The sequence below is a fragment of the Acinonyx jubatus genome, chromosome D4 (assembly GCF_027475565.1).
Source record: "Acinonyx jubatus isolate Ajub_Pintada_27869175 chromosome D4, VMU_Ajub_asm_v1.0, whole genome shotgun sequence".
Taxonomy (NCBI): Eukaryota; Metazoa; Chordata; class Mammalia; order Carnivora; family Felidae; genus Acinonyx; species Acinonyx jubatus.
This window is the reverse complement of record NC_069391.1, coordinates 74,096,002-74,114,110: the sequence shown is the minus strand read 5'-3', so window position 1 is coordinate 74,114,110 and position 18,109 is coordinate 74,096,002. Positions and strand designations below refer to the sequence as shown.

The window sequence follows — 18,109 nt, the reverse complement described above, 5'->3', positions numbered from 1 at the left end:
GCTGAAGATTCACTGATTCCGATAGTCCCTACACCCCACAAAATTTAGAGAATATAAGGAAAGACCCATTGTAAATACACTATCAGAAACAGTTTCAAACCAGGGTGAGCATGATTTTAAAAAAGAAACACGGAGGAGGTCTGAAAGATGGCAGAATAGGAGAATCCTGACCTTACCTCATCCCAAGGACACTTTAAGACAACAGCTCCATTTGTACAACTAATTCTGAAAACAGCCGGAAGACTGGCAGAACAGACCTTCCACAGTTAATTGTGGAGACGAGGCCACACTGAAGAGAATAGGAGGGGCAGAGACTCTGCTGGGAACTAAACCCCCAGTTAGACGGATTACAAGTGCGAGGGTCATTTCAAGTACAGAGAAGGGAGAGGATCAGGCCCACCCCAGGCACCCCAGGCACCCCAGGCACAGCGGACACACACTGGGAAGACAAATCCCCCTAACATTTGGCTTTGAAAACCTGCGGGGTTTAACTTTGTGAGCTTTTAAAAACCAGTGGGGCTTAACTTCAGGTACTTTTAAAATCAGCGTGTTGAGCTCCAGGAGAGCCAGAGGGCAATCAGAAACTGGGTCCCTGCCCTTAAAGAACCAGCATAATAAGTAACTCCGCTGAGACACAGCTCACAAGCCACAGTTTGAAAAGTGCCTGGGGTATATGTGAAGGAGATTTGTTCACTAACCTCAGAATGTGCCCCAGAGGTGCAGAGATCCTCAAGAGACTTCTCGAAGAACAAAAAGTGCTGGTGGGCACCCTTTCCCTTCCCCAAGCCTAAATAGCTAGACACTTGCAGGAACCAGCATAAACACTCTCCGCGCATCTTGCTCAGACGGTGTGCTTGGTCCCGCATTCCTCTGCAGCCCTGACCATCCAACCCCACCCCCCCCAACTGCCACGCATTCCCCCAAAGCGGCTCCTACCCCAATATACCCCGCAAACAGCCCTGGAAGGGACTGCCACCACTCCCAAGTGCCTACCACCCTACGGGGACAGGGACATAACCATACACCAACATGCCAGCAGTTCCAGCAGCCAAGCCTTTAAGCTGGCAGTGCAGGGAGAGTGCCCCATGCACTGGGTTGGTAGGACTCCATCCCAGGCTAATATCTGGGATGACTGCCATGCCACCACCAACTCAAGTAGCTCCGGGGGCCGCACACAGAGTACCCTACCATCCAGTGTGCACACAACAGACGGAGAATGCGGACAGGTAGCCCAATTGCCAACACCACTGGCCTAACATAGCCAAAGACAGGCTCCTCCAAGCACAGGGACCAAACCTGCCTGGTGCATGCAGAGCGGGCCAAGCAGGTCACTGCTGCGGACTGGACCAAAGGCAAACACTGCTCAGCCACAACAGCAGAGTGCCCACAACCCACACAGCAGACAGCCCTTGGAGCACGTGGTTCTGGTGACCAGGGCACCCTGCACACAGGGCACCACAGGACCTCTTCCATCATAAGGCTGCTACTTTCAAGATCTGTAGATGTTGCTGACCTTCATAACACATAGCAATAAACACAGAGACAAAATCAGGAGACAGAGGAATATGTACCCAATAAAGAATAGGATAAAAGAAGCCTAGCAAAAGAGCTGAATGAAACAAAGGTAAGAAATATGCCTGATTTTAAAAAGTCAGAGTCATGCTTATAAAGACACTCACTGGACTTAAGAGTGGAGGATCTCAGTGAGGTTTCTTTTTTTTATTCATTATTATTATTATTTTTAATTTACACCCAAGTTAGTTAGCATATAGTGCAATAGTGATTTCAGGGGTAGATTTAGCCCATCCCTCCTCCCACAACCCCTTCAATAACCCTGTTTGTTCTCCATATTTAAGGAGTCTGTTCTGTTTTGTCCCCCTCCCTGTTTTTATATTATTTTTGCCTCCCTTATGTTCAACTGTTTTGTCTCTTAAAGTCCTCATAGGAGTTAAGTCATGATTTCTGTCTTTCTCTAATTTCACTTAGCATAATACCCTCTAGTTCCAACCACATAGTTGCAAACGGCAAGATTTCATTCTTTTTGATTGCCCAGTAATCTTCCATTGTACATATATACACACCACATCTTTATCTATTTATCCATCCATGGACATTTGGGCTCTTTCCATACTTTGGCTATTGTGGATAGTGCTGCTAGAAACACTGGGGTTCATGTGCCCCTCTGAAATAGCATACCTATATCCCTTGGGTAAATACCTAGTAGTGCAATTGCTGGGTCGTAGGATAGTTCTATTTTTACCTTTTTGAGGAACCTCCATACTGTTTTCCAGAGTGGCTGCACCAGTTTGCATTCCCACTAGCAGTGCAAAAGAGATACTCTTTCTCCACAGCTTCACCAGCATCTGTTGTTGCCAGAGTTGTTAATGTTAGCCATTCTGACAGGTGTGAGGTGGGATCTCATTGTGGTTTTTATTTCTATTTCCCTGGTGATGAGTGATGTTGAGCATCTTTTCATGTATTAGTTGGCCATCTGGATGTCTTCATCCGAGAAGTGTCTGTTCAGGTCTTTTGCCCATTTCTTCACTGTAATAATTGGTTTTTGGGTGTTGGATTTTGTTAAGTTCTTTATAGATTTTGGATACTAACCCTTTACTTGTTATGTCATTTGCAGATATCTTCTCCCATTCCATCAGTTGCCTTTTAGTTTTGCTGATTGTTTCCTTGGCTGTGCAGAAGCTTTTTATTTTGATGAGGTCCCAGTAGTTCATTTCTGCTTTTGTTTCCCTTGCCTCCAGAGACGTGTTGAGTAAGAAGTTGCTGCAGGCAAGATCAATGAGGTTTTTGCCTGCTTTGTCCTCGAGGATTTTGATGGCTTCCTGTCTCACATTGAGGTCTTTCATCCATTTTGAGTTTATTTTTGTGTATGGTGTAAGAAAGTGGTCCAGGTTCATTCTTCTGCATGTCGCTGTCCAGTTTTCCCAGCACCACTTGCTGAAGAGACTGTCTTTATTCCATTGGATATTCTTTCCTGTTTTGTCAAAGATTAGTTGGCCATACTTTGTGGGTCCATTTCTGGGTTCTCTATTCTGTTCCATTGATCTGAGTGTCTGTTTTTATGCCAGTATCAGTGAGGTTTTCAACTCAACTTCAAAGTTAAAAAAAAAAAGGGGGGGTGGCACCTGGGGCACCTGGGTGGCTCAGTCAGTTAAGCATCCAACTTTGGCTCAGGTTACAGTCTCACATTTCATGGTTTAAGCCCCACATCAGGCTCTGTGCTGACAGCTCAGAGCGTGGAGTCTGCTTCAAATTCTTGATTTCCCTCTCTGCCTCTCCCCAGCTCGTGCTCTCTCTCAAAAATAAATAAAAACATTAAAAAAAAAAAAAAAGGAACCAGTCAGAGATGAAGAACTTAGTAACTGAAATTTTAAAATACACTAGAGGGAATCGTAAGCACATTAGAAGATGAAGAATGGATCAGCAATTTGGAAGACAGGGTAATGGAACACTAGCCTAACAGCCAAAAATAAATAACTAAAAAATAGGAATCCATTAAGGCAACTCAGCAACATCATCAAGAATAATATTTGCATTATAGAGATCCCAAAAGGAGAAGAGAGAAAAAGGGGCAGAAAATGTATTTAAAGAATAGCTAAAAATATCCATAATTTAGGCAACAAAACAGGCATCCAGATCCAGGAAGCACTGAAAGCCTTTACTATTAATCCAAGGAGATGCACACCAATACATGTAGTAATTAAAATTGCAAGAAGTAATGATCAATAGAATTTGAGTGGCAGCAAAAGCAAACAGTTACATACAAGGGAAACCCCCTACAGCTCTCGGCATATTAACCAGCAGAAATTCTGTACGCCAGAAGGGAGTAGCAGGATATATTCAAAGTGCTGAAAGGAAAAAACTGCATCCAAGAAAACTTTATCTGGCAAGGCTCTCATTTACAATAGAAGGACAGCAAGAGTTTCCCAGCCAAACAAAAGGTAAAAGAGTTCAACACCAATAAACCAGACTTTTAAGAAATTAAAAAATTTTTTTAATATATTTTTTTTAGACAGACAGATGGAGGGGGTGGGGCAGAGAAGGAGAAGAAGACAGAATCCGAAGCAGGCTCCAGGCTCTGAGCTGTCCACACAGAGCCCAATGCAGGGCTCAAACTCACAAACCATGAGATTATGAGCTGAGCCAAAATCAGACGCTCCGCTAACTGAGCCAGCCAGGTGTCCCAGGACTTTTAAGAAGTTTTAAAGGAAACCCTTTAAGTGGAAAGAAAAGGCCATAAGAGGAAGTAGGAAAATCATGAAAAAAATATTTCACAAGTAAAGGCAAACATGATAAAGGTAGATTAATCACTTATAAAACCAGTATTGAGTTTAACTCAGAAGCATTAAAAATCAATTCTGTCTACAAAAATCGGTCAAGGGACTCACAAAATAAAAGGACGTAAAAATAGGACAAACAGCAAACAGGGCAAGGGAGTAAAGATTTCAGCGCTTCAGTGCTTTCAGAATAGGTTCAAATTTAAGTGACCATCAGCTATCAACTGCTGTATCTGAAGATGTTATGTATGACTCCAACAGTAACCACAAGTGAGAAACCTGTAATAGATACATGAAAAAATAAAGAGTAATGAATTCAAAGCCAACACTAAAGACAATCATCAAACCACAAAGGAAGAGAGCAAGAGAAGAAAGGAACTATAAAAACAACCACAAAACAAGTATGTAACAAAATAGAAGTACATGTCTACCAATAATGAATTTTAATGTAAATGGACTAAATGCTCCTATCAAAAAATATAAGGTGACTGAATGGATAAGAAAACAAGGCTCATTTATATGCTACTCACAGGAGACTCACTTCAGACCTAAAGACACATGCAGATTCAAACTGAAGAGATAGAAAAACATTTATCATGCAAATGAAAACAAGAAAGCTGGGTAACAATACTTTGACAAAATAGGCTTTAAAACAAAGACTGTAGCCAGAAGCAGAGAGGATACTACATAATGATAAAAGGAAAAACCCAACAAAAGAGTGTAACAATTTTAAGTATCTATGCACCCAATATGGGAGGTACCTAGCATTGGTGGTACAGTGGTGAGCATAGCTGCCTTCCAGTATCACAACACCTAAACACATAAAGCAACTATTAGCAGACAAAAAGCAAGTTATCAACAGTTATACAATAGTAGAGGACTTTAATACCCTAACATCAATGGACAGACCATCCAGAAGATCAACAAGTAAACAGTACTTTTGAATGACACATTAGACCAGACGTACGTAACAGATCTATACACAACACTCCATCTAAAAATAACAGAATATACATTCTTTTGAAATGCAAATGGAACACTCCTCAGGATAGATCATGTTAGGCCACAGAACAAGTTTCAACAAATTCAACAAGATTGAAATCTTATCGTGCATCTTTTCCAACCACAAAAAAGTATGAAACTAGAAGTCAATTATAAGAAAAAAATCTCCAAAGAACACAAGTACATGGAGTCTAAATAACATTCTACTGAACAATGAATGGGTAAACCAAGAAATCGAAGAGAAAAAAGATACATAGAGACTAATGAAAATGAAAACACAAAAACACAACAGTCTAAATCTGGGATGCAACAAAAGAAGTTCTAGAGGGAAGTTTTTAACAATACAGGTCTACCTCAAGAAACAAGAAAAATCTCAAAAAACCCAGAACGGGCTATGGAAGAATTTTCTGGGGGAACTTAATTTGGATCAGAGTCAAAGAAGGCTTCCAGGAGGAAGAGATATTTAAGAAGCATTCTGAAAATAAGTAGAAGTTAGCTGGAAGACTTTTAGCTATTCATGTTGGAAGCAGATAGATCAGCATGAGCAGAGGCCTAAGGAGGATGAGTTTGGCCCAATGAATTTCCTAAAAGAAAGCCCTACAGCCAAGAATGAGTGATCACAGGGAATAATAGCACAGAGGTGGGAAGGGACAGGATAGACAGTCTCACACACCGTGCACAGATTTTAGATTTGCACCCAAGGGCAACGAGAAGACCCTAAAAAGATTTTGAGCAGGAAAACAGCAATCCAATTTCCATTTTTACAAGGTCACTCTGCCTGCAGTGTGGAGAATGGACTCTAGGGAGAGGTTAGTGAATTCAGAGGAGAGATAGGACAAAGAGAATTCTAAGAAATAGGTACAGTAGAGATTTGGCCTCCCGGAGTAGATTTTTGGTGAAACATTGCCTCTGGGAAACAGGAGCAAGACTGTGATTAAGAACCAGGGCTCTAGGGGTGCCTGGGTGGCTCCGTTGGTTGAGCGTCTGACTTCGGTTCAGGTCATGATCTCGTGATTTGTGAGTTCGAGCCCTGCGTCGGGCTCTGTGCTGACAGCTAGGAGCCTAGAGCCTGCTTCGGATTCTGTGTCTCCTCCTCTCTCCACCCCCCCCCGCTCATGCTCTGTATCTCAATAATAAATGTTAAAAAATTTTTTTAAAGTTAAAAAAACAAAACAAAAAAAAAACCAGGGCTCTAGAGTCAGATTGCCTGGATTCAAAATTCTGCCCTGGCTGGCAACCTCTCTTTAGGGCCTCAGTTCCCTCATCTGTAGAATGGAAAGGATAATACTAAGTGTACCTCAAATGGTGAGGAATAAATGAGATCATTCAAGTGCCCAGACGGAGAATTGGATGGGTAAATGTTACTGTTTTATTCTAATTTCCATTTCTAGAGTTAAGTGTATCAGAAAATTCAACACTCTGTGGATTCGGTCTTAAGCACCTGAGTGGCCAGTGGTCCCAATAATGGAGATAAAGATAGGTAGAATTGGATCAATCAGGGAGAGAAGGGAAGACCTTTCAGTTTTGTTCAAGCAGTTCCATTTTTGGTATGTTAAGAAATGAGTTGTTAACTCTGTCTGATGTCACTTTTTAAATGGTTTTGTAGATGAATATGCTATAATATTTTTAACACTCTCAAACATGGCAAGTTTTTTTTTTTAGTGAATAGTACTATTCTGTTAACCTTCTCTAATTTTTTTTTACAGCCAACTCAAAATCCTAAAATCTACAAGCCACTGATTTTAATAACACCAATTACAAAGATTTACATCAACAAATACAAATATACATGGAGTACATCATGTTTGTCACTTTAAACATCCCCACTCTGTGTAATAGAAGATGATGATTTCTATCAGCTGCGCAGAAAAAGGTCAATTTCCTACGAAATTTGATCAGGCTATGGTATGGCTCCAAACTCACCAAACTAGGTCTCACACTGCACAACATTTAGGTCTTAATAATGACTGATTCTCTTTTTAGATCTTCCAAATTTCTTATCCATAAAATTAAGTAGGAGATGAGCCTCTAAAATATGAGGCCTAACTCCTTAATTTTTATAGAGACAGACCTACCACAAATTTAGAAAAGTTACATGAAAAAGATGAGTTAGAATTTTTTTTCAAATTATTTCAGAACGAAGCAATAAAAACTAACGAATTTCTCAACTATGATTCCAGTTACGTATCAAAATCTTATGTATGATTACTAGGAAAACTCTTTATGGAAATACAAGGAATTTATTTTCCAGGTAGCATTTCACTTCTACGACCTGGGCTCAATTTTCGTATTTTGACACCACTAATCTAGGCATAAACATTCAACAGAAATAGGTAGCTAACATATTGGACATGTTAAAAAAAAAAATCAATTCTGAAATTATCTACACCTTGCTTTTCTGGAAGACCCAACCCATGACAGTCTTCCTCTCATGAATGTTCCTAAAGTAGCCCAAACAATAGAGACCTCTAGCTTCTATATGGAATTCTTCATACTAACCATCTGCTAGTTCATGGAGACAAAGAGACACACATATTCATTCAGCCAATATTTAAGCTAAGGTCTATCCTCAGCAGGGCAGGGGTGGGGGCTGAGGTCAGTAAGTGGTGAACAAAACCCTCAAGGAGTTCAAGGTCTCACATAAAACTCTTCCCAGACTCAAGCATTTGCCTGGATGTGGCCCCTCCACCATCACTCAGACACTGTCACCACAGTTGGTTGCTCCCATTTTTTTCTTAACCTTCTTTATATAGAACAGCCCCACTAATCCAGGAAACAATTTTTTCAAGTTTTACTTGAAATAGAGCCCAGTAGACTGATGGCAATACACAGAGGTTTCTTTTCTAATTTCAGCACTTAAACTGGTTTCATGAAATTCTATTCTATGTCAATAATTGGAGTAGTTTCGCTTATTTTAAATTTGTACTATCTGGGAGCCAGCGGGGTCGGGGGGGGGGGGGGGGGGATGAATACCTTGATTCCAAGTTTTATTGCCACAGAAATTAACATTTTTAAGGTCGAGATGCTTTTGCATTGATGTGAGCATTTATTAAGGTGTTTGCTTTCCTGAAAACCTGTTTTCAAATCAATAGCATGTCTTACAATCAATGTTGCCTTAGAAACGAAGAAATCCAACAAGAGGACTCAGACTGACTTCATGAAAAAAAAAAAGGAGTTGGCAATGAATACTGGACTCCTAGTCTTGGCTTACTGCCAATTAGTTACCAGTTACTGACCCCATGACATATGCCAACCCCCTTCACTCCTCTGGACCTTCTCTACTCCATTCATAAAATCGAAGTTTGCACTTTCTTAAACTCTGTGGTAAGAGAGGAGCTTAAGTTTTCCATTCAGTTGCATACTGATACACTTATGAGATACAATTCTATATAAATTAGACAATGATGTTGCACATGATTTATCACCTTTGTTAATTGGATATTGCCTAGTAATGCAATTAGCTTGTATTTCCCTATTACACAGTAGCCAAGCAACAGAAATATTTGGGGAATGAGTTACTCAAAATGAAGGTGTTATTCACAGCAGATTCAAGAGAGCAGTAGCATGGCTAATCCATCTGTGGGTCATTGACAATGAGCCAACAATACAGAATACACCGTTCAGGCAAAATAATCAAAGATAAAGGTTTTCTCTTCCTATTCATTTTTTAAGACTACAAAGTAGAACTCATCCATTACTTAACATTTTTTTTAAGACAAAGTTTATCACCCTTTATTTCTCTTGGATGGAAATACCAGCCAATGTTCCATGTGATTTTTCAAAGAGAAGACGGATATATGGCAGCTCTTACTAGAATAGGCTTCCTGTACACCACTTTCCGTGACACCAAGTAACTACTTAATGGCTATTAGCCATAAGGCCACTGCAGTTTATAGGAACATAGCTTTTGGAGTAGTATATAAAAGTACAAGAGTGCATACAAATGCGAACACTTGTTTTTATAAGGACTCTTACTGAGGTAAATGTAAATGTGTGCTTTCTCTTTGCCTGCCAACCAGGCACATGGGGACAAATGCTAAATATCCCTACTAATTACCTAGCTCAGACTCTGAACATCCTTCATAAAGTTGAGGAGAGAGAGGTTCATTCGATTGCAAGCAACAAATCATTCCCTAGGCAGGTCAGTCCCGGGGACCTCCTGGATATTTGCTGAAAAATAAGGTTATCGGCCTTAGACGCTAGAGGTACGGTAAGAGGCTGCCCAGTCCTGAATGCCAGACCAATCCTGTTCTCACATCTGAAAATGTATCAGGATCATCTGGAGGGATTAATATACAGATTGCGGGGCCGCTACTGAAGTTGATCAGAGGACCACAATGGAGACTCATAGTTCGCATTTCTCATGAGTTTTCAAGAGGTGCTGAAAACAGGAGCACAGGTCTGTGCTCCTGGGAACAGACTTTGAGAACCACTGGTATAAAATATTTGCTAACAGAATTGGAAAGTTATCAAGGGTCACCTGACCTACACCTTTCATTTTACTGTTGAGGACCCTGAGGTTGAGAGGTAATGTCTTCTTCATGGTTACATATCCCATACTCAGAGACACCCCCTCCCACCAAAAAAAAAAAAAAAAGGCAATTCAAGTTTCCAAAGTCTTAAGACACTGCTCATTTCATAGTTTTAAGTTATGGCAACTTATCAGGACCCTGTTCTCTTAGAAGAGTCATCAGCAGAGCCTTCTTGCTGTTGACCCTCCTATCCACCCATCCTTCCAAGAACTGCATGTCAGTTCTACCAGTTACCTTGTAGTGGTAGGCAAGTGGCCTCAGCCCAGACACGGTGCTCACAGCCCAACGGGAACTACTTGCCTAGATTTTAAACCCAGGAAGCATGGCTCCAGAAAACATGTCCTTACCATCATGCCATGCTGCCTGCCCTCCCCCCAGTTCCCCGGCAGCTGAGCACAAACAGATGGCCTGAGATTTTGCAAGGTGACACACAAGACAGGAAGTGGTCACAGGATGATTTGCAGCACTGCTGTGAAGTGTCCACTGCAGCCTCAACTGCCACCCGGGTGGAATCGTCCCTGGCTGTGTGCTTGGCAGTGTAGGCTGCTACCAGTGTCAAAACTCCCTTGGATCATGCCCTTTAGCTGAGCCTGCTCTCCAATTCCCATCGGTCCTGTGAGTTTCCTGCTTTCCATCCAATAAATCATTCTTCTACTTAAACAGTCTGCAACCAAGAACACTGGCTGACAGGACAACCCATTAATTTACCCATCAGCAGAGAGCCAATTGATCCTAATCAAAATCAGGGCTCCCACAAAGCCTCCTGCAGTGCCTTCCACCTTCAGAGCCCTTGGATTTCTGCTGGTACCCTTCGATTCCTTCCACAGTTTTTGCAGCAAGGGCTGCTTGGCCCCCAGGGAGCCCCACCCCAGGCCATTAGCACTCAGATCACAGAGCACATCTTGATTTATAGCAACCACCCAGAAACGATTGACCCAGGAATGCGCCCTAATGCCCCACCAAGACTTGAGGTTCTCACAGGGTCAAGTAAGGCTCAGAGAGCTATCAAGCTTGGAAGGCAATGGAGCCAACCCATGCTGATTGCTGTGTCCCCGAGAAGGGCCCCAGAAATGCCCTGCTACTGGTTCTTTCCCAGTCTTTATTATTCAAATCTTTCCACTTCATGAAAAGTCCTGGTGAGAATTCTCCCACTCAAGTCCCCTTTTTGCCTGGATTTCAATTTTTGTCTTTAGTAATACCTTTGCTACAGACTCACTAAAAACTGCTCTCTGCCTTCTCAATCTAGCTACCCTCCTCCCTGCAACCCCACACATGGGGGTTCTTACAACAAAACTTTTGTAATTCAAGTGCAACTGGAAGAGAAAAAGGTTTTATTGACCACAAGGTACCTTTTAAGGGAAAAAAAAAATACCGTGGGTTAAAGCTTTTTTTTTTTAACATTGCTTATTTCGTCCAACTCTACTGTCAAGTTTTCCCCTTCTTTATCTGCTCACACAGCATTACAGCCTCAAGATGTTCATCCTCTAACTCCATGCCTTTAGGAATGGGATTCTTCAGATATGTAGATAACAGTGAGTGATGTGAATTGGGAACTCGCTAGCTTTGTTTCTAGTGCCCTCAACATCTGAAAAGATAAAGTACCGTTCTCCACCCAAAGTAATTGAGGCCCTGTAGAGTAATGGCTGAATACCCAACTGGGAAGGTCGTCAACTGGAGGTCCAGGCTCCTCTTTATGCCAGAGATTAAGAATTGGGGGGTGGGGAGTGGAAACCATGATGGGCCACGTTGCAGCAACGTAAGAACCAGCTTGAAGGTGGTCTCGTTGCACAAATTGGGTACAATCTGAGTGTCAAAATAATTAAGTACAGTAATGAAGTAAAAACCAGTGAGGGATTCAGGAGTATGTATTAATAATGAATAGGGACAAAAGGAAGGCTTTTACAGTAACACGTGCAGTGCCAACTGGTCAACGTGGAGAGAGTGCTGGATTTGGAAAATCATTTTGCAGCCATCGTGGTGTATACATCGTGGTATACAGGGATATATGGTGAGGAGCAGGATATTTGCCTGGCCTTAGAAAGCATCTCCCCCCAAAACTGGTAGACAATAGACAATGTGCAACATCTTGAAAAAGTGACTGAATGTAACATCACCGTGGGGCAGATGGAGATGGTGTGCCTCCACCGAGGACCTTCAGAGAACACAACATCACATATCCAGAGTTCCATACTGGATATAAATTATACCTCAGTATAGCTTATTTGAAAAGGTACAAAAAGTACCTTTCATAGTCCATGGTTTGAAAAGGTTCTGCATTAGTTTAGAGGTGAAAGGAATACTCTGCTTGTATCCATGATACAGCAGTCCCCTGAAGACCTCTGAAGAGACCATCTCTACCCACAATGGACAAAAGCCAGAGATAAAGTCACACGGTCCTCCATTCTGAAGCACATTACGGGACAAAAAAGAAAAAAAAAAGCATTTTTACAGTAACATCTATTTGGCAGTTTAGAGAATGTTCACATAAAGGGCCAAAATAAAACACAAAAACTGAATGAAATCTTGCCTCCAAGGACCCCTTCATATCATCCCACATCCTAAGAACACTGTTACTTTTCTCCAAAGTTTCTCTTCATAGTGGGGAGAAGTTTCTATGTGTCCTGCACAAGTCCACACATGGGCAGCCATCAGTACCTTAACCTCCCCATTTCTTATGGCCCTATCCACATGATCCCCCCAGGCCAGAAGATCCCCCTTCATGCACTGCCTGTACCATCTTTTATTCTCTATTAAGCATTTATGACAATCCTCCCAACAGTTACTTGCAAACAAACACTTCCAACTTAGCACTTACAAATGATCTCCAGCATGTGGGAAAAGTGTTGGTTTGAACCGAGGGAAGAGTAAGGAACATGGGCATACTTAATAACCATTTCACTCCTTTGCTTCTTCCGAGCCAGAAAAGTCACTTTTTACTGAGACAACCACCCTCCCTCCACCCTTTCCTCTAACAGACTTCCAGCCTATGAACGTGATCATTAGTCTCAAGATGATATTTTGTTATAACCAATGCAATAAAATTTTAGGGGACTCAGATTTTCACCCATTTTGGTGTAAGTACAAAGACAGACCCTGAAATCAGCTTATGGTTCAGAAAGTAAGGGAAACTCAAAGCCAAACATTACCGTGAAAGCACTACCAGGACATTTTAGGTCAACTGCTATGCAACCTGCAACCGATCGACAAAAATAGAAAGTAACACCTCACTGGTGGCAAAAAAATGCTCAAAAATGGAGTGAAGGCAGCATAAATTTAACCACTGCCAGACAAACCCAAGAGAAGTTAGTCTACGACTAAGAAAGGGTACAGCCAGGGTTTGAACCCAGGTGGCCTGGCCTCAGGGCTTAGATTTGCAGTCCCTATGCCAGCCTAAGTTGAATACCAATTCCCCAGCACACATGCCTCCCAGACAGTTCCCACACGAAGGTCTACATCCAAAATTGAGTGTTTCCAGAGACTGGTGGCTTAAGTCTTAACAATTCACTAAGCCTCGTCTAATATTTAAAAAAGGCCATTGTCCAGACACTTTCTTCCTGTACTGAGTAGTACTCATCAAGATTCTTACTAGAACTCCTTTCAGTCCTTTTATCTGAAGAGCTGATAAGGAATCTCTCCTACTAAACTCAACCATATTCTTTATTCCCCCCATCTCCTTCAGCTAAGAGTGTTACACTGACATTTCACAATTACTAGCCCTAACCAGACAGCAGCTTTTAGCTTTCCTGGCTGACAGGAATCTAGGCTTTTATTATAAATGCAAACAGGATACGGCTCTATTGAATGCACTTCGGAAACCTCCTCAAATCATTTTGTTGGAAAAGCATGCTTCCTTGTCACCGAGTTGGTGGCTTTTCAGGTCATTCCATACTCCACACAGGGTCCTCCACTCCCATTGGCAAAGTGGGGTTTTTCACCTGAGGCATCTGAGGCGTGGGTTATGTAATGGTGCCATTAAAGAGACTCCGATCAATTCTTCAAACTGCACAGCTAGAGACAAATCAACATACACCAGGTCCTGATTCCTGTATTTTTTTAAAAGCTTTTTTAAAGTTTATTTGTTGTGTGTGTGCATGCATGAGTGTGTGTGTGAGAGAGAGACACACACACACAGACACAGAGAGACAGAGACACACACTGAGAGACAGAGAGAATCCCACACAGACTCTGAACGGTGATCATGGAGCCCAATCCAGGGCTCCATCTCACGAACTGAGATCATGACCTGCGCTGAAATCAAGAGTTGTACGCTTAACCAGCTGAGCCACCCAGGCGCCCCTAATTTCTGTATCTGTGAAGTCCTTTCCTCCTCCTGGATCTGTGGAGTCATTTCCTCCTCAATATCTGACGCTCCTGCCCAGGCCTGAAGTCGATACGGACTAAAAGCTTTCTCCATTTTGATCTAACTAGACCAACTTTTCTTTCCTTGAAGCTTTCCAGGAGGGGTACTCCTTGTATTCAAAATTAATAAACTGGTAGGAGAGAGGATTCCTGTCTGAAAGGTATGAAATGGAAGAAATGGAAGTGTGCCCTGCTCCCTTGAAGAAACCAGAGGTTTTGAAGTCCCTCCTTGGGGTTCCTGACAGCTCTATGTGGTTTGGAAACTATTTCTAGTGGTTTCTAAGTAACTAGCACGGAGCCAATATGCTAGTCACAGCTGGACACAATGAAAACAGGGATCTTGGGAGGTCAGGCAGTGCCTGGAGGGTGCAGGAAGACTGGGGCAAAGGCGTGGGGGAGGCAAAGAAGATATTCTAGTCACTAGTATTAAACTTGACCTCCAGGGCAAACAACTTCCCTACAATAATTTTACCCCAGTTTGAGTGCAAACGCAAGCATCTTACTACAGCCCCCCCCCAAAAAAAAACAAACACCAGGCTTGATGCCAATGCAGTATGGCTCAGTGTACTGCTCAAACCGTCATAGGAAACTCCTGGTATGTTCCAGACACTGTGCTTCATACACTGACACAAATCAACATACTTCACACCACGGAAGATGGTTCAGACTTCCCTTGAAAAGAAGCTTGCGGCCAAAACCAGGTGAGCCCCTATCAGTCTGTGGGGCCTGAGGCAAGGGTACAAATGGAGGCCTAAGTAATTACTTTAAAGAGGTCATCAAGCTAGCCAAAGTGTCACGCAATCCTCCTCCCTTAACAAATGGAGCTTTTTAACAACCTGAAAGGCCAGGTACTATTTACAATTGCAGATCCCTGGGAGTTCCCGGCCAGACATGAAACAGCCCTGCCAATGGACACACGCTCTTCCCTCCCCTACCCAGGCTCCCTCTCCCCTCAGGGAGGCCTGGGGGGGGGGGGGGTGGGGAGCACACCTGTAGACCCTCAACCCACATTGCCAAGCTCTTCCATCACTCCAGCACAGCTGCCCTTGGGCATTCCTTAGGGATGGGGTCTGCCCCCCCACACTTGCGGAGGCCTGAGGCGTGGAAGCTGGCTTGGGGCCTTTGGGCACGGAATTCCGATGGGAGTATGGGAGGGGGGAGGGGGTGGCAACGAGTATCCTGGTGGGGCAGCCCACTCCATCAGCAGACACCAAGCCCAGTGGGGAGGGGTACAGCCTAGTGAAGGCCAGACACCCCTACATAAACTCTCTGAACTCCAGGGAGTAAGTGCAAAAGCCTTCCTTTGCCCAGGCGTGAAGGCGACATGGACTAAAAGCTTTCTCCATTTTATTGTAACTAGACCAACTTTTCTTGAAGCTTTCCCACAGGGTCACTCCTTGTATTCAAACATCAAGTGGTGTGAGAGGATTCCTGTCTGAAAGGGATGAAAGAGTCGAAATGCTTCCAACTCTCTAGAAAGATCTCACAGCTACTATCCTCATCTGAAAGAAAACGTCAATACTCCTCAAGCAGCCAATGGATCGCACAGGGTTCTAGAACAAAAATCAGAAAAGGTGGGCTCCACAAATTGGGCAAACCTTAGCATTTTCTTTTCTGTTTTTGAACGTTAAGAACCAGAGGAGTAACTAGTCACTGCAGCTGGGGCAGCCCATTCCAAACTCTAGGAAGGGGCGCAGGCTGAGTGAAACCGAACAAGGGAGGCTTGGGCCTGCTGCGTGCAAACAGGCCTGGCCAAAGGGAGTCACCGAAGGGAGGCAATTGTCATCACAGTAGGGTGAGTGGCTAGAGCCTGCACATCACCCCCGTTACTGACCTGGTATCTGCTTTGTCTTTTCTCAAAGCAAGTTTACCAATTTTCCGGGCCTCCATAGTTAATTCTCCGGGATGGGGATGTTATTACCCGCCCGCATTATGGCCCAGTGTCACGGTGACAACTTCGCACAGTCCGCACTCGGTGAGCACACTCACTCACCCGTACTTAAAACCGGGAGCACAGCGGCCAGAGCGGAACCCAAAGCGGTACAGAAGGCAGTGTTAGGGAGGGGGGCCAACAAAGCAAACCCTGGTCAAATGCTAGGTCTCACCCGTTTTGGGGCAGGGAAAGGGTGCCTTTGAAAGTCGCCCAACTGGAGGTGAAGGACAGGTGCCCAAGGCCCCCAGGGGCCGGCCACCGAGCCCCTCCGGGTGGGGGCGGGCAGGAAGGAGCCACGCTGAACCCCTCTGGCTCCAGGCCCGGAGGGGATCTGAGAGAGGGGAGCGGCCGGGAGGGAGGGAGGGAGGAAAACGCTCCGCGAGCGGGGGTCCGGGAGTCGCAGTCACTCACCCAACAGCAGCAGCTTGAACTCGCGGCGCGCGTCCTTCTTGTCCCGGCGAAGCTGCCGCTCGATTTCGGCGCTGATGCGCTGCGACTCCTTCTCCTCCGCCGACAGGCAGCAGCAGCCGGCCATGGCGCGCGCTGCACCCGACGGCGCGACGCGGTCCCGAGAGCCCCGATTCTCCGCCGGCCGCTCGCCCGGCCGAGCCGCGACAGGCACCCGGGTTCGGAGAGAAAAGGACGAGACCTCTTTGACTTAGGGGAGTACGAGGCCTAGCCTTCGCAGGCTCAGTCCGCTCCTCGAGGGTCGATGCCGAGGCGGGGGCGAATTCGGAGCGCCAGGAACTTGAGGGGATCCCCGCAGCTCCGGGCGCACCAGCCCCACACTCGTCCCGGGGGAGGAGGAGGGCTCGCGGAGAGGATGGGCGTGCGGCCCGCACCCGGAAGATGCGCGCGCCCCTTAGACCGGGAGGCGGACACCAGGTCCGGGGGCGCAGACAGCGCGGGAAAAGTTGGGGCGTCGGTGCCCGGGGGGGGGGGGAGCGGGATCTCCGCGTCCCGGTAGGGTCTCAGGCAGGCGACAGGCACGGCGTCGGTTGGAGGCAAAGGGCCTAGCTCGCCCTTGCCTGGAAAGTTCTGAAAGTGACCGCAGATTAAGACCGAGCTCAAGGGTTTCTGCTGGCGCTGGTGGCTCTAAGTGGCAGAAGGAGGCGGAGCGTCTCGGACCTGCAGCCCTGGCGCCCGCCCCAGTAGGCCTTCGGGGCACGCCAAGCCGTAGGCGCCTGGGGGGCGAGAGGAACCAGTCAGGACGCCCGGGCGTCTGGGGTTCCTGGGAGCAGCTCCCACACCTGCATCGGTGGCCGTGAAGTCCTTGCACCCGGAGGGCCGCCTGCCGAGGTTGCGAGAACCAGCGCGCTCCGGCCTCGGGGCCCTGCTTCTTACCCAGGTTCCGACAGGTGAGCGCGTTTCGCCCGCTTCAGCCTCAACTCCCCCCAGCTGCAGAAAGAGGAGAACCGAGCCGGGCGTCCGCCGCGGGAAGCCTCGCGCCTGGGGCGAGGTTGAACCCTTCACCCCCAAGTTGAGGGTTACACACCAGCGACACGACCACACACCCTTCGTTTCCTAGACGGGCTCCTTCCGCTTCCCGGACGCCTCAGCCCGGCTCAGGTTTGGCCTAAGCGCTTGGTCAGCTGGGCAGCCTGCCAGCAAGGTGAGGCTGGGCCTGACCCCGGGGGCACTGCGCTCAGAGAGGAAGCTGCCTCTGGGTTCGGTTAAATAGGAGGCCGCCAGAGCGGAGAGTAAACATCCTTCCGGCCCCTTCCTAGGGCACCTGATGAGGAGGGCTGGGGAAAATGGAAAACGGCTGGCTACTTTGCATTTTATGACGGGAAAGACTCCTGCTTTGTTAGAGAGGGCTCACATGTTTGCAGCAGCCCCCGGCGTGTTCGTGCCCCAGCCTTGAAGCCTGACAGCCTCTGCCTTGCAAAGGTGTGTCCGCGGCTGCATTGGCCCAGCTCCCGGGACGTCGGAATCATGTTTGAGCTGCATTAATAAAAACTTACAAATTGAACAGCATCTCTTTGTACTCA

General features: G+C 45.4%; 1 protein-coding gene across 1 annotated transcript in view; it reads right to left on the bottom strand.

Annotated features, from left to right (window-relative positions):
• The window catches only part of GNA14 (G protein subunit alpha 14), a 202,013-nt gene extending 184,268 nt beyond the window's left edge, over nucleotides 1-17,745 (bottom strand). The window contains exon 1 of the mRNA XM_027040996.2: nucleotides 16,530-17,745. Within this exon, the coding sequence (XP_026896797.1) occupies nucleotides 16,530-16,653 (124 nt within the window). The 5' untranslated portion in view covers nucleotides 16,654-17,745. The remainder of the gene's footprint in view (nucleotides 1-16,529) is intronic.
• Between the last annotated feature and the right edge of the window lie 364 nt (nucleotides 17,746-18,109).